General features: G+C 46.1%; 1 protein-coding gene across 4 annotated transcripts in view; it reads left to right on the forward strand.

Annotated features, from left to right (window-relative positions):
• LOC309340924 (maestro heat-like repeat-containing protein family member 7) overlaps positions 1 to 21,490 on the forward strand; it is a 66,031-nt gene that overhangs the window by 39,668 nt on the left and 4,873 nt on the right. For all 4 annotated transcript variants that reach the window (XM_081860163.1, XM_081860162.1, XM_081860164.1 and 1 more), the window contains 10 exons: positions 252 to 381; positions 2,885 to 3,063; positions 5,436 to 5,573; positions 6,878 to 6,992; positions 9,480 to 9,620; positions 10,977 to 11,141; positions 13,482 to 13,637; positions 15,979 to 16,101; positions 19,689 to 19,788; positions 21,000 to 21,065. In XM_081860163.1, coding sequence (XP_081716289.1) covers positions 252 to 381; positions 2,885 to 3,063; positions 5,436 to 5,573; positions 6,878 to 6,992; positions 9,480 to 9,620; positions 10,977 to 11,141; positions 13,482 to 13,637; positions 15,979 to 16,101; positions 19,689 to 19,788; positions 21,000 to 21,065 — 1,313 coding nt within the window. The remainder of the gene's footprint in view (positions 1 to 251; positions 382 to 2,884; positions 3,064 to 5,435; positions 5,574 to 6,877; positions 6,993 to 9,479; positions 9,621 to 10,976; positions 11,142 to 13,481; positions 13,638 to 15,978; positions 16,102 to 19,688; positions 19,789 to 20,999; positions 21,066 to 21,490) is intronic.

Below are 21,490 nucleotides of genomic sequence, written 5' to 3' on the forward strand. Positions count from 1 at the left end.
CCAGGCTAAACATACCCAACTCCTTCAACCGTTCCTCATCAGGCTTCGTTTCCAGACCCTTGATCACCTTGGCCGCCCTCCTCTGCCCACCTTCCAGCTTCTCAGCATCCTTCTTAAATTGTGGTGCCTAGAACTGGACACAGGACTCCAGGTTGGGGGTCCGACCAAGGCAGAGCAGAGTGGGACGACGAGACCCGTTTCAGAGGCCCTCAGCCGTTGATGTTGCTCCATCCTCTTTTGGCCCTTTGCAGCAATTCGTCCGAGTTGTGGCAGTCCCTCTCTACTGAGGAAGTCGTGGAGGAGCAGCTGATGGAGAATTTGCTGGCCAGGCTTCAGGACCACCACAGCACTGAGCTGCAGACCTCCGCAGCCTCTATTGCCGTGAGTCTTGCCATATCTTTGGAGATAACAGAGCTACGGGTCTCTCTGAACATCACCCGCTCTAAAAGGCCATCGATAGTTAAAAGCCAAAGGCCTGGTTAACAAGAAAGGTTTTTCCCTGGCACATAATGCTATATAATGACGGTGCCAGGCAAGCCTCCCTGGGGAGAGTGTTCCATAAGCAGGGAGCCAATACCAAAAAGGCCCCATTCTCGTCTTGCCACCGTCTGAGCTGACCTGGGCAGAATGAAGATTGGGATCTGATTGGCAGATCTCTGGGTGATTGGTAAAAGTTCCCAGTTCCCCATTTTTTAACTAAAGGACTGCTCTCAGTTACACTAAGAATATTAGGTAGCCACCCTTGCTAGATTGCTTTAGATTGCCTGCTGAAAAGGATTTATTTTTCCAGCAAGCCAATCGAGGCATATAATTTTATTACTTACATCTGTTTTTAAATATTTATTAGTTTTGTGTTTGCTTTTAATGACAGTGGTTCTGTATATATTTTGTTTAGCTGCGAGTGTTCATTTCTTAAGCTTATTTTATATTTAGTGACAATTTGTGGATTTCAAGGGGTTGGACTAGACAGTGGCATAGCGTGGGGGGTGCAGGGGGGGGCCGGCCGCACCGGGCGCAACATCTGGGGGGGTGCTCGCACTCGCACTCACAGCTCTCTGCCCCTACCTGGCTCACTCACTCTCTCTCACTGCTGTGCGAATCCGATCCAAGTCGCCGGGTCGCCGCCCACTGTGGAGGGGGGGTGCCAGGCGTGCGGGTTAGGGGGCGCAAATTACTTGCCTTGCCCCGGGTGCTGACAACTCACGCTACGCCACTGGGACTAGATGACCCTTGGGGTGCTCTCTTGCAGCTCTACAGTTCAATGATTCTAACTCAGGAAGCTGCCTGTCAAAGCGTTTGTTTATATGTTTGTGTGTGTTTGTTCAATGATGATCTTATACACTGTTTTTCATTGGACTGTGGGTTTTAGTCGCGTTTCGTCTCCCGTTTTATTTGCAAACCGATTGGAGAGATTTTTGATCAAGCAGTTTATAAATCAAAATAAATTAATACTGCTGAATTGAAGAAAGGGAGGCGGTGGTAACCAGGAGGCACATCTTGTGTGGAAGACTGGGTGCCCCATTTAGTCAAGAAACAGATTCCTGGACTTCTTAAATTGAAGGCGTCGCATCTTTTGCACCAAGGTCCCTGACACAAGAGAGATTTGTCCTCACGGATTCACTTTCAGATCACACAGGCTCTCTACGAGCTCATCTCGGTGCCTGAATCCAAGTAAACTGGCAAAAATGTATAAATTTCAATCAAAAAAGTGCTGCAAATGTAAAGAGAAAGAAGGTTCTTTTTATCATATGTTGTGGTCTTGTAGTAAGGTTAAAGCTTATTGGGAAATGATATATAATGAATTGAAAAGGGTGTTCAAAATAACTTCGATTAAAAACCCAGAAGCCTTCCTTTGGGGAATTATAGGGACAGAACTACCTAAATTCTATAGAAACTTATTCAGGTATGCTATTACAGCAGCAAGAATTTTCACTTGCCCCAAAATGGAATAAGCAGAAGTCCCAATAAAGGAAGAATTGATACAAAAACACATGGAATATGCAGAGATGGCGAAACGTACTGGAAGAATAAGAAAGCAAGATAACAAACGTCTTATAAAAGAATGGAAATTGTTTATTGAATCTTTACAGATAAATTGTAAACAGATAAAAACATGGGTAGAATTAATGTAATAACCTGCAGTATCATAAGAGTATATATTTAAAGCAGATGGATAAATGAGCAAGTTGGGTATGCAGAAGATATTAAAAAATTAAATTAAGCAACTGCAGAAAGAGGGGGAAGGAAGTCAAAGTTTGGAAATGTTAAATTGATTGTAAAACTAATGAAATGCATAAATTTGAAAAATATAAATAAAAAACTACAGTGGATGCTCGGGTTGAGAACATGATCCGTGCAGGAGGCACGTTCGCAACCCGCAGCGTCCGCAACCCGCAGTGCCGCGTCTGCGCATGGGCAGGTTGCAATTCAGTTCTTCTGTGCATGCACAAAGCACGATTTAGCGCTTCTGCACATGCGCGACCGCCAAAACCCGGAAGTAACTCGTTCCGGTACAGTGGTGCCCCGCAAGACGAATGCCTCGCAAGACGGAAAACCCGCTAGACGAAAGGGTTTTCTGTTTTGGAGGTGCTTCACAAAACGATAAGCCGCTAAAAGCCGCTAAAAGCCGCTAATAGCGCTAATCCGCTAAGCCGTCAATGGGCTTGCTTTGCAAGACGAAAAAACCGCTAGACGAAGAGACTCGCGGAACGGATTAATTTCGTCTTGCGAGGCACCACTGTACTTCTGAGTTTTGGCGGGTCCATAACCTGAAAAAATGCAACCAGAAGTGTCTATAACCTGAGGTATGACTGTATTTTAAAAAGACATGAGAGAATTGTCCTCAAAGCCTCCCCACCCACTGTTTTCTCTCCTCCCCAATCAGATCACTCAGGCTCTCTACGAAGTGATCTCGGTGCCTGAATCTAAAGACACCATCCAGAGACTTTATCCAGACCTTCTGACCGCTCTGCTCATCGAACTCTACTTCAGCAATCAGGCCGAAGCTCTGCCAGATACGAATTTCCTCCGGAAGCAATGTGGTCGTGGGGAAAACCTCGCGAGGTGGGTACCTTGGTTGCCCGGCGAGGGCATTCAGTGTCAGGAGTTCAGCCTACACTCGAGTAGGACCCTGGCAGAGACACATGCCCAACTGGCATGTTCGCTCCCTCCTGGTTGATCGTTCAGGAGCTTCCAAAGCTTTCTTCAGCCGAAAATCACAGTGACCGATGCCAACCAACATCGGCACACTTAGGGATCCGCAGAGTTTGCACAGCTTTGTGTAACAGACCTCAGCAACTCAGCATTTTGGCTAATCTACTTTATTTACGTATAAACACACATGGAGCACTGCAACATGGCTCCCTCTCTCTCTAGCATCAGACAGCAAAGAGAAAAAGGACAAAGGACAATAGTGCCACTTCATGGAACACAGTAACACAAACATCCTGCCTCCATCACTTCCCACCCTGTGAAGTCAAAACATGCCACCCCATGTGAAAGACAAAAATCCCATGGCTGCAATCACGGAGCAGGAATTCTAACATTCAGATTAGCAAATGTCGCCTTTTAACCTGAAAGGGTTAAAAGAGTATTGGGAAATAATCTATAACAAATTGAAAAAAATAATGTTTAAAAGTACTTTTCCAAAAAAACCCAGTCTTTTTTGTTGGGGATAATTCAGACTGAAATTCCCAGTTCTCAAAAAAAGACTATTTATTTATGCCACTACCACAGCCCATGTTTCGTTAGCCCCAAAATGGAAAACGAGCGAGGTCCCAACCAAAGAAGAATGGCAACATAAGCTGACAGAATATGCGCAGCTTAAAGACTTAACCTATAGAATAAGAGAACAAGAAGAACATACATTCAGAGAAGACTGGAAAGCATTTATTGACTTTATGGGTGGAAATTGTGTATGTTTGAAAACGTGGGCAGCGTTAAGATAAATTCAACAGTGTAAACAAGTTTTCATGGATGTAATAATGGAATACTGAATGGTTTAGTTCAGTGTTCCCCAACCTTGGGCCTCCAGCTGTTTTTGACTACAACTCCCATCATCACTCTCTAGCAAGACCAGTGGTCAAGGATGATGGGAATTGTAGTCCAAAAACAGCTGGAGGCCCAAGGTTGGGGAACACTGGTTTAGTTTATGTAAAATATGCAAGGATTTGTGTTATGTAAAACGAACCATGGAAAGAGAAGGAAGGAAGTCATTGATATTTTAAGGTTGCTTAAATGAATATTCTAAAATGCATAATAGAAGAACTTAATAAAAGTTATATATTTTTAAAAAAGATTAAGAAATGTAACCTGGTTAGTCTCTCCGCAGTATGATAGCTATCCATTTTGTATAACACAGAGCTGGGCTTTTTCACTGGTAGCCCCATGGTTATGGAACATGCTCCCTGGTGAAATAAGGAGAGGCATCCATCTGCATTGGCATACCGCCGGCTTTCGAAGACAGGCCTGTTTACCCAGGCATTGCCTTGATCTCAACACACACAAGTGTTAAAATATAAGCCAGGCACCTATGTCGCTGGGCACCCATAGTCTGAGGCCTGACCCGGGTCCTCTGCTAGTGGGTGACAAGGAGAGAACACTAGAACTCGTAAACATCTGTATGTTGGAAAATTCAGGACAGTTAACAGCACTTGTTCATGCAGCACATAGTTAACTCCCACAGGAGGCAGTGATGACCAACAACCTGGATGACTTTCAAAGAGGATTAGACAAATTCATGGAGGGCTTTGGGGGGCTATTAGCCAGGATGGCTCTGCTCTGCCCTCTTGTTGCTCTTGTGTTTGAATCCTGCTTGCAGGTTTCCCACAGGGATCTGGTTGGCCGCTGTGGGAAAAGGATACAGTCATACCTCGGGTTGAGCATGTTCAGGTTGCGCTCCACTGCGACCCGGAAGTAATGGAGCACACTACCTCTGGGTTTCACACCTCGCGCATGCGCAGACGGTCAAAATGGCATCACGCACATGCGTGGAAGCGGCGAAACGCGACCCGCGCACGTGCAGACGCGCTGTCGCGTCTTACGTTATGTTCAGGATGCGAAGGGGGCTCCGGAACAGATCCCGTTCGCATCCTGAGGTACCACTGTACTAGATTAGATGGGCCATTGGCTGGATCCAGCAAATCCTTATGTTCTTACATTATTCTCCATTTCTACCCAGACTATTATTATTATTATTATCATCATCATCAACAACAACAATATTTATGTGTTGCTTGCTATGAATTATGTCAAGGCGATTTCACAATGCAATAAAGACATGCACAAAACAATTGCAGGTATAAAAACAGTTAAGACCGTTAAGAAGAGCCTGCTGCATCAGGCCAAATCTGCCTATCTGGCTGAGCATCCTCATGGCCTGATCCTGCAGAGCTTCACTTATGTCCTTATGTAACCAGGCCGTCCTCTTGGCTTAGCTTTTCAGTGGAGGCCCTCAAGTTGCTCCTGATTCGCACTGGCTGCCGCTACGAGGTCACGTTCATGGAGAGGACGCGGGGCTGGAGCATGCTGCAGAGTGCCAGGGAAGTGCTCCAGGGGGCCACGCTGCTGGCAAGGTGAGGGCCCTGCTGTTCCGCCAACTTCGCCCCTGGCCAAGGAGAGGCACCCGCCAGCACCCAGACTGCCACGCTGGCTCTGCCATTTTGAAAACCATCACAGCTCTTCTTCAAGGGAGCCTAGGCCCTGGGCCCAGAAGGCTGGTGTCAGGTTTCAGGGAATCGGCTCCACCCCTCCGGGGGGGGGGGGGAGTAGATAAGCAAACAAAAGAAAAGGAGTCTTCTTACCAGTTAGAAACTTTAATAATCACAGCGAGAGAACAGGGAGTCTTCTCTTCTCATGAGGCGGCCAAAGTCTTGGAGCCTCAGCTTCAGGATCTGTCCTTCCAGGGAGCACTCAGGGCTGATTTCCTTCAGAATGGATCGGTTTGATCTTCTTGCAGTCCATGGGACTCTCAAGAATCTCCTCCAGCACCATAATTCAAAAGCATCCATTCTTCGGCGATCAGCCTTCTTTATGGTCCAGCTCTCACTTCCATACATCACTACTGGGAAAACCATGGCTTTAACTATACGGACCATTGTTGGCAAGGTGATGTCTCTGTTTTTTAAGATGCTGTCTAGGTTTGTCATTGCTTTTCCCCCAAGAAGCAGGCGTCTTTTAATTTTGGGACTGCTGTCACCATCTGCAGTGATCATGGAGCCCAAGAAAGTAAAATCTCTCACTGCCTCCATTTCTTCCCCTTCTATTTGCCAGGAGGTGATGGGCCCAGTGGCCATGATCTTCGCTTTTTTTGATGTTGAGCTTCAGACCATTGGCAAGATGGTTTGCTGCAATTTGCATCTTAGTTTCTTCAGGTTTTATCCTTCTTGAACCCACATGGATTCAAACTTAGAAACCAATCAGTTCTTTGGATTAATTAGCAATTTGCCAATGGTTACGTGGAGGAACAATAACTCAGGCTTGTTAGCTGAATTCTGTTTATCGAAAGGGCCTTGAAGATTAAAGCATTCCCAGAGACAGACCAAATTCTTTGAGTTGTAAATTAGCCAGTTAACCCTCTCACACTGAATCTACGTCCCAGACACCCAGGTGTCAAAACCACAAATCAGCTAGAAACTTTATTCTTATGAAGGGAAAGAGATAACCCTGTTCACACTTTTAAAGTCTGTAATTGAGACCCAGATACGCATTCCCAACAGTCTGGTTCTCCCAGCATGCTCCTCTTCTACATGAACCAAACAGAGATTTCCCAATATCACTACAAGAGGGGTGCTGCATTATTCAGCTGCGGTCGCCTCGCAGGGGTGGCGTTACCCTCCTTCCTTGTAACAAAATGGCGCCTTCCCCCTTTGTCTTCCAGAGCCATGCTGCACTTTGCTTGCCCCGAGACCATGAGAATCTTGGACGTGATGTTCTCTCTGCTCAGCAAAGGCAGCAAGAAACTCAAGCCGACCACCATCGCTTTCTTCGTAGAGGTAAGAGATGCGCAGGACAGGTAGAGCGACAACCTGGGACCAGGTGACCTGAGAGAATGCCTTCTCCCATACAGGGCCAGGTGGGGAAACAGAGCCGTCGTTCTTGTTGGGCTTACTGGCGCTGGCCTCTCAGGGGTGCCCCAGCGAGTGGGGGAGCTGCACAGCTTTGCTGGCGGCCTTCCCTTTCCCTGCACGACCGCCAGCTGTGCCCTGTCAACCATATGGCCGGCGGGCGTGCAGCTTGCCTCTCAAGCCTCCACAGGAGTAATAATAATCATAATATTTTTTTATTTGTACCCTGCCCATCTGGCTGGGTTTCCCCAGCCACTCTGGGCGGCTTCCAACAAAGATTAAAAATACATTAAAATGTCACACATTTAAAACTTCCCTGAACAGGGCTGCCTTCAGATGTCTTCTAAATGTCAGATAGTTGTTTATTTCCACAGGGTTCCACAGGGTGGGTGCCACTACCGAGAAGGCCCTCTGCCTGGTTCCCTGTAGCTTTGCTTCTCGCAGCGAGGGAGCCGCCAGAAGGCCCTTGGCGCTGGACCTCAGCATCCGGGCAGAACAATGGGGGTGGAGACGCTCTTTCGGGTATGCTGGGCTGAGGCCGTTTAGGGCTTTAAAGGTCAGCACCAACACTTTGAATTGTGCTCGGAAACATACTGGGAGTCAATGTAGGTCTTTGAGGACAGGTGTTATGTGGTCCCGGCGGCCGCTCCCAGTTACCAGTCTAGCTGCCGCTTTCTGGATTAGTTGTAGTTTCCGAGTCACCTTCAAAGGTAGCCCCATGTAGAGTGCATTGCAGTAGTCCAAGCGGGAGATAACCAGAGCATGCACAGCTCTGGCGAGACAGTCTGCGGGCAGGAAGGGTCTCATCCTGCGTACCAGATGGAGCTGGTAGACAGCTGCCCTGGACACAGAACTGACCTGCGCCTCTATGGACAGCTGTGAGTCCAAAATGACTCCCAGGCTGCGCACCTGGTCCTTTGGGGGCACAGCTACCCCATACAGGACCAGGCGGAGAGCGATCCCCGCAGAGGCTTAGGGTGGATGCTGCGTCCCAAGGCCGTCGTTCAGGGCTGGAGCATCTCCTTGGCATCCAGAACCTCTCCAGGTTCAATCCCCCGGAAGGGCTGGAAGGATTCTGGTCCAAAACCCTCAGACGCCTTCTCTGAGCCTATCCTACCGCACAGGGTTGTTGTGGAGAATGAATGAGGAATGGGAGAACCTCGCACACACAACCTTGAACTCCCTGGGGAGAGAGGTGGAATAAAAATGCAATAAGGAAATAAGAAACACGGCGTGTGCTTTTAAATGTGCAGTGAGGAGAAAATCACCTAGCAAGTTTGAAGCAAAGGAGAGACTGAACCGTGGTCTTCCTTCCCTCTTCACAGGCAACCCCATTCGGAGTCTGTGTGTTTAAGGGGTTAAAGACATTTTAATTTTTGGAAGCTATTTTGATTCCTCCTGTGAGAAATGCTGGGGGGGGGGAGAGAAAGACTGTATCCTAAGGATGAGCTCAGCTCATCAATTTAAAAGACATTTAAATCAAATGGAATTAAATGTAACGGACTAATGAGTTATCTAAATGGCTAATTTTGAGGTGAGTCCTTAGTTGATTAAGGACTGTTTAAACAGCAGACAGGCCTAATGAATTGGTTGAGGATTTTTATTTTTATTTAATTTGCTTGCCTCTTTATCCTTGCACCCAGGGCTGATTACATGCAGCTCAGTCAACCTAAGTAAACATGTAATAAAGATATTGTATGGTAAGTAAAGGGTTAAGACCTGGCTCCCCAAATTAATGTTTGGGCTAAAGGCGGGTCCTGGGTCAGAAAAGGTAGAAAACTACTGCCCTAAACCACCTCATCGTTTTTGCACACAATGAGAAGCAGCTGGGAGGAGAGTTCAAGGATAGTTGTTGTTGTTGTTGTTGTTGTTGTTGTTGTTGTTGTTATTTTATAAGTTGTGTGCCCTTGTTTCTCAATTTAATCCTTTTACATCGTCTTGCATGACTTGTCGAATTTTATGCATTGTGATTTGCTGCTGTTTTTATCCATTATGGATGAGTAATTCTTTACTGTAATTGATAACTGTTTAATTATTACTAGCTGATGTTTCATTTTAGTGTTTACTGTTGGGTTATTGCATATTGCTTTATTTGGTATACGTTGTTTATTTTAAAGTTATTGTGACCTATTTTATGTAGGATCTGATTGTTACTATTAATGTTTGATGTTTTCTTATTATTTTTGTGTGCTGGAAGCTGCCCAGAGTAGCTGGGTATAATAATAATAATAATAATAATAATAATAATAATAATAATAATACAAACACACGCACACAGCATTTTGGAGACTTAATGCGGACGTTTTTACGGCTGTTAGTCCTGCTCTTCTAGGCAAGCTCCATTCCGGGGAAAGAGGTGGTCGCATCCTGCCCGTTCCTCTTTCACGTGGCCGATGGTCCTTTCTTGTTCCTCAGCTTCTCCACTACCAGGAGATTGAGCAGCTGCCAGCGGACCAGATCTTTGAGAGTCTTGAGGAGTGGACCAGGAATCCCAGCCCGGACGTCCGTTCCCTTGGCCTGAGAGCTCTGGGCATCTTAGCCATCCACCCTGATAAGGTGAGGAAGGAGGGGGCAGGGACAACCCCTCTGTTCTCTCACATGAATCATGGGAATTGTGGAGTTGGAAGGGCTGGCAGCTGTGGAGAATGTACCATATTTTTCGCTCTATAGGACGCGCCCGACCCGCTGGAGCAGTGCTTATTTATCTACTTGCACTTTGTGCTTTCGAACTGCTAGGTTGGCAGGAGCTGGGACCAAGCAACGGGAGCTCACCCTGTCGCAGGGATTCAAACCGCCGACCTTCCACACTCACACTGGTCCTTATTATCCTTCCTCACTCACGCTAGTGAGCTGGTGGCAGAGCACATTCCCCTATATATTGCAGGAAGCAATCTGGTAGATTCGTTTGAATCTCTTGAGTTAAGCAATCCAGTCTGGCGGCTTCTTCTTCTTCTTCTTCTTCTTCTTCTTCTTCTTCTTCTTCTTCTTCTTCTTCTTCTTCTTCTATTAAATTCCCATTTAATCCCTCTTTAAAAGAATAAAGACACAACAGTCTTCTCTTAAAAGTAACAAGAAATTTACTTACATTCAGTTCACAATTCGATCTGGAAAGCAGGCTTTAGCTTGAAGTTACAGAAGAGAGTTTGATTCCATCCCATATGGTAGGGGTGGCCAACTCTCAAGAGACTGCGATCAACTTTCAGAATTAAAAACTGGCAGTGATCTACCCTCGTTTTGGTGGTGGGTTCAGCTCAAAGTTGTTGAGCCTTTTTTAGGGAAGAGAGGAGCCCCGATTTTGGGGAAGTTAAAAAAATAACTTTTTTGGGGGGGGAGTTCTATTGGGGGGGTTAAAGGCAAGGGACAAAGGGGTAAAGTCACTAACAAAAAGATTGTTGTGGATCAAAACAGCAGCACAAAGAAATCTCCATCTTCCCTTCCAGAAATCATACAACAATGGAGGGCGGGACGAGGGGGGTGGGGCAGGAGTCAGTTTTAGCGACACTAAGGAAAGGGAGCCAGAGATTGACCACGATCTACCAAAACCTCATGGGGATCTACCAGTAGATCACGATCGACCTGTTGGACATCCCTGCCATACGGGAATGAGCCTATGTGCTGCTGGCTGAGAGCCAGCAGACATCAAAAGGAATCAAGATGGGGGTCTCCCAGGGTCATGGCCATCTACCTGGTCACATGTGGGGGGGGGGGAGGATGCTCCAGACCAGGTGTGACAGGAAGTCCTCCTGGCTGGAGCAACATTCCCCTGTGTGTCCACTCTGGGCAAACAAGAAGTGTTGTACTTGTCTGCTACATTGATGGCACACCCCACATTATCTAGAGACCCAAGAGTCAGCTTTCTGTCCAGAAGAAGCTTGGGGAAGGGAGTGATGTTCATCTGCTTCCTGTTTGCAGGTGGAGGAGGTCAAGACCCTCATGCCAACGCTCTTGGGCAGCTTGGAAGAGGCAGACGGTGTGGTTGTCGCTGAGGGCATCACGGCCATCCAGAATCTTTTGAAGTTCATGCAGAGGAGCGACATTGTCAGCCTGGCTGAGAAGCTGCTTCCTTTGTTCAGCAACGTAAGAATTTGGGGGAGGTTACTTTCCAATCCGGGGTGTGCCTCCCACCGCCCTGTGACCCCAGAACTCTCCATGGTCCTATCGTGCCCCCTACTTCTGTTTTCAGGGCTCCCTGTGCCCCCTTCTCCCTCCAATCCCTGGTGGCTTGGCTATGTCCCCTCCATTAGCCCTGAAAATGGAGAGGCTGGGTCAGTGCGAGACCCATAAGGTGCGGGAACGTTGTGGGTAACAGGAGAGGATATGTTGATTAATATTATCCTTCCTAACTCGCACTAGCAAATAGCAGAGCGCATTCCCCTATTACATAGCCAGAAGCTGGTTGTAGACTCGCGTGAGTCTCTTGAAACAATAAGCAGTTCAATCTGGTTTGCCCAGATTGGGATATGTTCCTGGTAATATCCCTTGGATCCTGAAATATACTTGGAGTCAAGAGTAGATTTCATGCTCTTTATTCAGCTCATAGTGGCGAGGAGGAATGGAAGTTCCCCCAAAATATCTGCTTTATATGCATTATTTACACAATGGGCTGCACGTGATTGGCTAATTCCGGGATTCTCCTGTAGGCCAATCAGGTTGTGGATTCACTTCCACCTAGAGCTGGATTGGGTGGCTCCTGCAGACCAATCAGACTGCTGCATTGTTCTAGGATCAATCAGACTGCTGCATTTTGGATCCTATTCAACTCAGTACATAACAAAACCCTAAAAGAATAAAGACACAACAGTCTTGTTCATAAGTAACAAAAAGAAGTTTACTCACGATCAGGAAGAGCACAGTGTGATTGATCCCTGAAGGCAGGCTTTAGGCTTAAGGTTGCAAATATGTACAAATAGGTTTACCCCATATGAGAGATAACCCAGGGACTGCTGGCTGAGAGAGCCAGCAGCGCGGTCCAGGTGAAACAGAAAGCAGGCAGGACGAAAAAGAAAGGAAGATGGCTACATGACTTGGCCTTTTACCAGATCTGGAAAGGTCACACTCACCTACTGGTCACATGCAAAGGAAGGATGCTCCAGCCAGGTGTAACAGGAAGCTCGACTGGCTGGACCAACATCCCCTGCATGTCCACTCTAGCAAAACAAGGAATGTTGTACAGTGGTGCCTCGCAAGACGAAATTAATCCGTTCCGCAAGTCTCTTCGTCTAGCGGTTTTTTCGTCTTGCGAAGCAAGCCCATTGACGGATTAGCGGATTAGCGCTATTAGCGGCTTTTAGCGGCTTTTAGCGGCTTATCGGCTTAGCGGATAAGCAGATAAGCGGCTTAGAAAAAGGGGGGGAAAGGAAAAAAAACCCGCAGGAACTCGCAAGACATTTTCGTCTTGCGAAGCAAGCCCATAGGAAATTCATTTTGCGAAGCACCTCCAAAACGGAAAACCCTTTTGTCTAGCGGGTTTTCCGTCTTGCAAGGCATTTGTCTTGCGGGGCACCACTGTACTTGACTGCCCCAGTGGATTACATCCCACGTAAAGCCGGGCTGGGGAATGGGCTGAGGGCAAGGGTGGGAAGAGGGCAGAGCTAAACTCCCCCCCTGCTCAAAGATCTGGGCAGTGGGGGTCAAATAATGAGGTTCAGATGGTTGGTCAGCGAGGGTGAAATGTAGGAATTGAAGGCTGGAGACATGGTCAGTGTTATGTACTGAGCTGAATCTTAGCTCAATAGGATCCAGAATGCAGCAGTCTGATTGGTCCGCAGGAGCCACCCAATCCAGCTCCAGGTGGAAGTGAATCAGAACCTGATTTGCCTGCAGGAGCATCCAATCAGGCTTCTGGAAGAAGTGAATCTGCAACCTGATTGGCCTGCAGGAGCAGCCTGAAATTAGCTAATCACGCGGGGCCCATTGTGTAAATAATGTGTATATATAGCTAGACATTTTGGGGGAAGTTTCATTCATTGCTACTACGAGCTGAATAAAGAGCGTGAAATTTATTAAGCAGTGGGTGAACAAAGCAGACACCACAGAGATTTCTCCAAGTAGTTCTTTATTAGTAAGCTGGAACTGAACTGAACTGAACAGCTCAGCTGGCCTGCTTTTATAGGCAGCCAGCTGTCAACATTGTAACAATAACAGCCCAGGGTTTCCTGCCTAAATTAACTTATGTGGACCTGAGTGAGAACTATATACACAACCCCCCCTGGTGGCCAGGGTGAGAACTTCAATACATAACAAAATTCACACTCGACTCCGGGTATATTTCAGTCAGCAAGGGCTAGGGGCAGTCAGAGTGGCAGGTTTCTCCCTTCTCAAGGCTTGTGGGACCTCCCCATTTGATCAACCCATGCTTTCAGCCAAGCTCTGAAGTTTGAAGACTCACCCACATGAAGCAGCCTCTGTTGCCCACAGGCAGAGGCCAGGACCCGCAATTCCGCCATTGCCCTGTTTGCTGAGCTGCCCAACGTGGTCAAGAAGAAGGAGAAGTACCTTATCCAAGAGCAGGTGACCCAGAGTCTGCTCCCGCTGCTCCTTCACCTGCAAGATGAGGAGCCCGAGGTGGTGAAGGTGAGTCAGGAACAGAGGATGCAGTTGCCTTACCCTGAGTCAGGACCTTGGGTCATAGCTGTCAACCGTCCCTTATTTGGTGGGAAACTCCCTTATCCCAGCGCCGTGTCCCGCTGCTGTCCCGGATTGATGATGTCCCTTAAATTTCCCGGGTTTCAAAGGAAGCAGCTCCTCTCCCTCCCGGCTGGCCAGGGAGGAGGGAGGCTCCAACTGTGTTGCTTGGCTGCCCGGCCCGCTCCCCTCCGGCCTCCTCTCACCAGCCTCGGCCCCCGGGAACCCCTCCTCGCTGGGACTGGCGGGAGCCTCGGGCCTGTCCACCGCCATCCTCCTCGCGGCCGCCAAACTGAGCGACTCTGCCTGGGGCCTCCCCTCTGCCCGTCGCTCCCGCTTGGCCGTATTGCAGCTGCGCCGCCGAAGGACCTGGGTGAGATGGGCAGCCTGATGCACCCTATGAATTGCTGAGTAGCCTTGAGAGGAGAGCGAGGGCAACCATAGAGAAAGCAGTTCAGAGAGAGGAGGAGGAGGAGGAGGAGGAGGAGGAAGAGGAAGAGGAAGAGGAGGCGCGGGCAGGTGTTCCAAGGGCTACAAGGGAAGGACCGCAAGCGCTTCTCCCCTAGATTTGTAGTGGTAGACTAGCATAGATGGTCTGATCTGCGGGTTTACTTCGGGCGCTATTTCCTTTTTTAAAAAAAAATAATATTTATTAAAGTTTTAAAAATTACAGAAAGAAAAAGTAAAAATACCACATTAAACAAAAACAAAGCAACACATCACAATAAAAAAACAAAAAAACCAGAGAAATAAAACCCATTAAACAAAAACAAAAACGCAAAAAATAATAATACATCAGATCTCCTCATTACTAATCTTTCATTAGCTTATTTCCTTGACCTCCTCACACCTCCCTTTTTTGTATTCTAGGTCAATTATCCACTTCAGCAAATCCTTTCCCTCTTTTTAAAATTTTTGTCCTGTAAATTGTCTTAATATAATGTAACTTTACTTTTCCTCCTTTCACCAATTAACAGTCAGTTATTCCCAAATCCTTTATATCATTCCTGCTAAAATCATATAATATTATTCCAACATCCTTCTAACAGATATTAATTTTATAATGTTTCTGTAAATAGTCTTTAAATTTCCTCCAATCTTCCTCCACTGACTCTTCTCCCTGGTCTCGGATTCTGCCTACTTTGGGCGCTATTTCCTCCCCCCTTCCTCCCGCCTCAACTGATCGAACTGAGAGCTGCAGATGGAGCACAAGAGAAAAGATACAGAACTGTAGCAGCATCTTTGTAGCTTGGACTTCGTTTTGTGCGAAAAGTGGTTGCTGCTTGTAGTTATTTCATTGCAGTGTTTCATCGGCTGGTGTCTTGAGCAGCAACCTCTGGAAATGAAGGGCTAAAAACAGGCGCTGCTCTCCAAAATTATCTGGTCCCTTCTAACTTCGTACTTCTGCTGGTTGACTAAAATCCCTTATTTTGGCTGCTGATCCCTTATTGTCGAGGCTGCTGGTCCCTTATTTTCAAATCTGTAAGTTGACAGCTATGCCTTGGGTCCATCTAGCTCAGTAATGTCTGCACTGACTGGCAGCAGCTGTCTTAAGATCTCAAACAGGGGACATTCCTAGTCCGACCCAGAGATGCCGTTGAACCTGGGACCTTCTGCATGCCAAGCAAATGTCCTACCACTGAACCCAACCTTTCCTTGCTCTGAGTTTGCAGAATCCGATTTCCCTGTGCTTCATGGACCAGTGTATCGTATTTTTAATATTTTGTTAGAAGCTGCCCAGAGTGGCTGGGGAAACCCAGCCAGATGAGCAGGGTATAAATAATAAAAAATTATTTTTATTTTTATTTTTATTAGAAATACATATGGAAGGATGCAGGGAGTGCTTTTTGACTTCTCCTCCTGGATCTTAATGTTACATAATAATAATAATAATAATTTATTATTTATACCCCGCCCATCTGGCTGGGCTTCCCCAGCCACTCTGGGCGGCTTCCAAAAAAAATATTAAAATACTGTAATACATCAAACATTAAAAGCTTCCCTAAACAGAGCTGCCTTCAGATGTCTTCTAAAGACATCATATGATTTCTATGCTCTCCCACCCCCAAACAATTTTTTAAAAATGTGTGTTCAATTTCCCCCCGGGTCACAATTTACAAATTTTAATACAAATTGAAAATTAAAATGAGGAAGACAACATAGGGGATGGAAATGGAGGTCAGGATGGTTGTGAGCAGAGGCAGAGGTTGCCAGCTTGGCGGTCGCTGTTGCCATTGACCTGCCCTCTCCCTGACTGACCCTTGTCGCCCCTTTTGACTCCCCACGGCAGGGTTGCCAGGATGCCCTCGCCAGGTGCTTCCGCTTCCTGGGCTGGTCCCTCCCGAAGAAGATTAACAGCAAGAAGGCTTGGCATGACCACCCTCAGATCGCAGAGACCCTCTGCCGGCAAATCGTAAGTCACCAGCCTTTGTCTAGCAACGGCTTGGCAGGGTATGCTCCAAATTTCCCCCTGTAGGGCCAGGTGGGAGACAAGTCAAAAAATGACAAGTACCCCCATTTCAATTTCAGATTCTATCTCTGCAAATCCCCTCAAGTCTTTCTGGATCCCACAATTTTTGGTATTCAGTTTCTAGGATTCCTGGTTTGGCCCTTTCAAATATTTCGACCACACATTCCAGATTTTGTAAAAACTCTCGAGTTCACTGAGTCCAGTTTATGTCTCTAAATACCAGTTGCTGGGAATCTCAGGGGGCAAAGGGGTCTTGTGTTCAAATCCTGCTTGCAGGTTTCCCCTTGAGGCTGTCAGTTTGCATTTCCTATTGCAGAAAGTATTGAACTGATGTGTAGAGACCTTTCCTATTCTACTTAATTCAAGAGGGTTCTGGAACATAGCTGTCAAAGTTTCCCTTTTTTAAGGGAAATTCCCTTATTCCGAATAGGATTCCACGCAAGAAAAGGGAAAAGTTGACAGCTATGTTCTGGAACTTCTCTGTGTGAAAGAAACAAGCAGAAGGTTCATGGTTCTAGATTCCGGTAGGTAGCCGTGTTGGTCTGACACAGTCGAAATAAAAAGAAAAATGGCCAGTAGCACCGTAGAGACCAACTAAGCTATGTTAAGTGATGAATTAATATGTTTAATTCCATAAGGTGAAGATCTAAGGATGTTAATGTTTAAGTTAAATTTCATAAAAATTGGGATTTGGAAAACCGTTAAAAGGTCATGCAATGAAATTCAACAAAGGGGAAGTGAGGAAGTCACTTAACAAAGTTAATAACTGTAATTTTCAATAAGGCTATGATTTATGTTTGTTTTGTGTGTGTGTGTGTGTTTGTTTTTTATAATATTGTGAAAACTAATTTAAAAATTGGGGGGGGGGGGATAGAGACCAACTAAGTTTGTTCTGGGTACGTATAAGCTTTTGTGTGCATGCAATCTGATTTCGTGGTATCTGAAGCTTATACTGTACCCAAAACAAACTTAGTTGGTCTCTAAGGTGCTACTGGACATTTTTAAATTATTATTATTTCAAGGTTCATGATGTTTGGGTTATACCTTCCGAGAAGCTGAATATAGCGGGCTTAAACTGGTTCTGTTATCTTTTTCTGTCAAGGTCATGCTGACTATAATAGGCCAGAAGGAGCCTAGGTTTCACTTTCTCTTATCTCTTTTCCTTCTGGTGTGATGTTCTGTCGATAGTGTTAAGGTTTAGACTTATAAAAAGTTATTGTAAGTTTAAGTTAAGTCTGCTGGAACTGGATTTCTTATGGCCAGTGCCAATCCTGCATGTTTTGTGTAGGGATATCGCGGAGTGGGCAGTGGGGTCTGGAGGGAGCACACTTCCCCACCAGCAGGCACCCACAATCTGCCTGCACGCGTGACCTTGGGGTGCAGGGGCAACCCCCCCCCAGACAAGCCACAGCTGTCTGTACATCGTGGCGGCCAGACCCTAAATTCCACGGAGCAAGTTCCTCCCGATCAGAGGAATTCCGCCATTGCCGGAGGCACTAACCTGGAAGTCCTTAACTTTTAACGTTTTAATTGCCACAAATTGTTCAAACCTACCTAAATACAGGTGAAACTCAGAAAATTAGAATATCGTGGAAAAGTTCATTTATTTCAGTAATTCAACTTAAAAGGTGAAACTAATATATGAGATAGACTCATGACATGCAAAGCAAGATATGCCAAGCCTTTATTTGTTATAATTGTGATGATTATGGGGTACAGCTGATAAAAACCCCAAATTAACAATCTCAGGAAATTAGAATATTGTGAAAAAGTGCAGTAGCTACTCAATCCATAACCCCTGCAATGGGTTCCTGAGCCTTTAAATGGACTCTGTCTGGTTCAGTAGGAAGCACAATCATGGGGAAGGCTGCTGACCTGACAGTTGTGCAGAAAGCCGTCATTGAGACCCTCCAAAAGGAGGGAAAGCCTCAAACGGTAATTGCAAAAGAAGTTGGATGTTCCCAAAGTGTTGTATCAAAGCACATTAATGGAAAGTTATGCAGAAGGGGAAAGTGTGGAAGAAAAAGGTGTACAAGCAGCAGGGATGACCACAGCCTGGAGTGGATTGTCGGGGAAAGACCATTCAAATGTTTTGGGGACTTTCACAAGGACTGGACTGAGGCTGGAGTTAGTGCATCAAGAGCCACCACACACAGACGGATCCTGGAGATGGGCTTCAAATGTTGTATTCCTCTTGTCAAGCCGCTCCTGAACAGGAAACAACGTCAGGAGAATCTTGCCTAGGCTAAAGAAGAAGAAGAAGAAAAGAACTGGTCTGTTGCTCAGTGGTCCAAAGTCCTCTTTTCTGATGAGAGCAACTTTTGCATCTCATCTGGAAACCAAGGACCCAGAGTCTGGAGGAAGAATGGGGAGGCACACAATGCCAGATGCTTGAAGTCCAGTGTGAAGTTTCCACAGTCTGTGTTTATTTGGGGAGCCATGTCATCAGCTGGTGTTGGTCCACTGTGCTTCATTAAGTCCAGGGCCAACGCAGCCGTCTACCAGGAGATTTTGGAGCACTTCATGCTTCCTTCCACAGACGAGTTTTATGGGGATGCTGACTTCATTTTCCAGCAGGACTTTGGCACCTGCCCACACTGCCCAAAGTACCAAAACCTGGTTCAATTCCCATGGGATTACTGTGCTTGATTGGCCAGCAAACTCACCTGACCTGAACCCCATAGAGAATCTTTAGGACATTGCCAAGAGAAAGATGAGAGACATGAGAGCGAGCAATGCAGAAGAGCTGAAGGCTGCTATTGAAGCATCCTGGTCTTCCATAACACCTCAGCAGTGCCACAGGCTGATAGCATCCATGCCATGCTGCATTGAGGCAGTAATTGATGCAAAAGGGGCCCAAACCAAGTACTGAGTACATATGCATGCTTCTACTTCTCAGAGGTCCAATATTGCTCTATTTGCAGCCCTTGTTTTGCTGATTTCATTTAATATTCTAATTTTCTGAGATTGTTAATTTGGGGTCTTCATCAGCTGTACACCATGATCATCACAATTATAACAAATAAAGGCTTGACATATCTTGCTTTGTATGTCACGAGTCTATCTCATATATTAGTTTCACCTTTTAAATTGAATTACTGAAATAAATGAACTTTTCCACGATATTCTAATTTTCTGAGTTTCACCTGTATTTAGGTAGGTTTGAACAATTTGCGGCAATTAAAATGTTAAAAGTTAAATAAACCTTGTGGATGGAAGAGTGTTAACGTATATAAAACTGTACATATGGTTGATTTGAATATGTTATTATTGATTATGTATACCCAATGTATCAGCTGCCTGGGGGGTTTCACTGTTTGTGTTTGGTTGTTGGTAAAAAATAAAAAAATTAATAATGAAAATAAAAAAACACTATACGATGGAGTTCTGCTCTGGATCAATAGGAGTAGAATTCCACGACAGAGGCATAATGTTGGCCACTGTGAGGACAGACGGCTGGTCTAGATGGGCCATTGGCTTGATCCAGCAGCCTCTGCTTATGTTCTTAACGTTCCTCTTTGCTTTGCTAGTCCTGGAAGGTCAAGACCATCCCTGCCATCTTGCTCCAATGTCTGGACCACCTTCAGTGCCCTCAGGTCTCGATCCGGAGAGCAGCTGCCATCTTTCTTGGTGAGCAAAATAGTGGCCCTATTCCTTTAATCACTAGTTGAAGGCGGTTGGAGGATGGATGGCGCTAACAGATTGAGGCTGAATCCTGACAAGACAGAAGTACTGTTTTGGGGGGACAGGAGGCAGGCGGGCGGGTGTGGAGGATTCCCTGGTCCTGAATGGGGTAACTGTGCCCCTGAAGGACCAGGTGCGCAGCCTGAAAGTAATTTTGGACTCACAGCTGTCCATGGAGGCGCAGGTCAATTCTGTATCCAGGGCAGCTGTCTGGTACGCAGGATGAGGCCCTCCCTGCCCACAGACTGTCTTGCCAGAGTGGTGCATGCTCTGGTTATCTCCCGCTTGGACTACTGCAATGTGCTCTATGTGGAGCTACCTTTAAAAGTGACCCAGAAACTGCAATTAATCCAGAATGCGGCAGCTAGACTGGTGACTGGGAGCAGCCACCGAGATCATATAACACCAGTCCTTAAAGACCTACATTGACTCCCCCTACATTTCTGAGCACAATTCAAAGTGTTGGTACTGACCTTGAAAGCCCTAAACGGCCTCGGCCCAGTAGACCTGAAGGAGCATCTCCACCCCCATTGTTCAGCCCAGACACTGAGGTCCAGTGCTGAGGGACTTCTGGTGGTTCCCTCGCTGTGAGAAGCCAAGTTACAGGGAACCAAGCAGAGGGCCTTCTCAGTTGTGGCTCCCGCCCTGTGGAATGCCATCCCGTCGGATGTGAAGGAAATAAACAACCATCTGACTTTTAGAAGACATCTGAAGGCAGCCCTGTTTAGGGAAGTTTATAATGACTGATAATTAAATGTATTTTTAATCTTTTGTTGGAAGCCACCCAGAGTGGCTGGGGATACCCAGCCAGATGGGCGGGGTATAAATAAATTAATGTTATGTTGTTATGTTATGTTATGTTATGTTATGTTATGTTATGTTATGTTATGTTATGTTATGTTATGTTATGTTATATTGTTCTCCTTTTTCCTCTTACCTGATGCTATATACCTGCTGGAACCAAATTAACCATTTAAAATTAAAAGGGAAAATGAGTGAATTGTTTGAGGTCACACAATGTGTCCCTGTTCTAGGCAGCCTTGAGCTGCCTCTCCTCTCTGTCCCTGGTGGTCTTCCTAGTCCCGGAGCAAAGGAGGTGGGATGCTCGTGGGAAAGGTGTGACTTCCTGAGAGGCTCAAGGACTTCCTGTCTTTCAGGTTGCGTTGCCCAGTGTGCAGAGCCAGTTGCGATTACTCAGGAAAAAAAGGACTTGATATTCCTCTGTAAGTAACAACACTGCGGGACTCAAGCCCCTTTGCATGATGACATGAACTCCTAGCTCCAGGGAGACTTACAAATTAAAAACTGTCTCTAGCATGTCTAGTTTAAAAAAAGAGAAGGGGTCTATGCCATATGTTTTGATTTGATATCATTTACGAATAAGGAGGCATATGGTCCTTGCAGCTTACGCTGAAGTGCAAAAATACAATCCATAAGATGCCACACACCCATTCTGTTTTAATTTATCTAATTGTATCGTATTTAATTCTCACCATGTCTCCGTTCATATGGTGTACGCATGATGTGAAGGGTGTTAAGATTAACATAAATTCTAATGCAGATTTAAACCAGGGTTAGGGTTAACGGTAGGAGTTAAGGTTAGGGGTTAGGGTTAGAGGGTTATGGTTAGAGTTAGAGTTATTGACAG

The sequence above is a fragment of the Podarcis erhardii genome, assembly GCF_964252035.2.
Source record: "Podarcis erhardii genome assembly, chromosome: 4".
In the NCBI taxonomy this organism is placed as follows: Eukaryota; Metazoa; Chordata; class Lepidosauria; order Squamata; family Lacertidae; genus Podarcis; species Podarcis erhardii.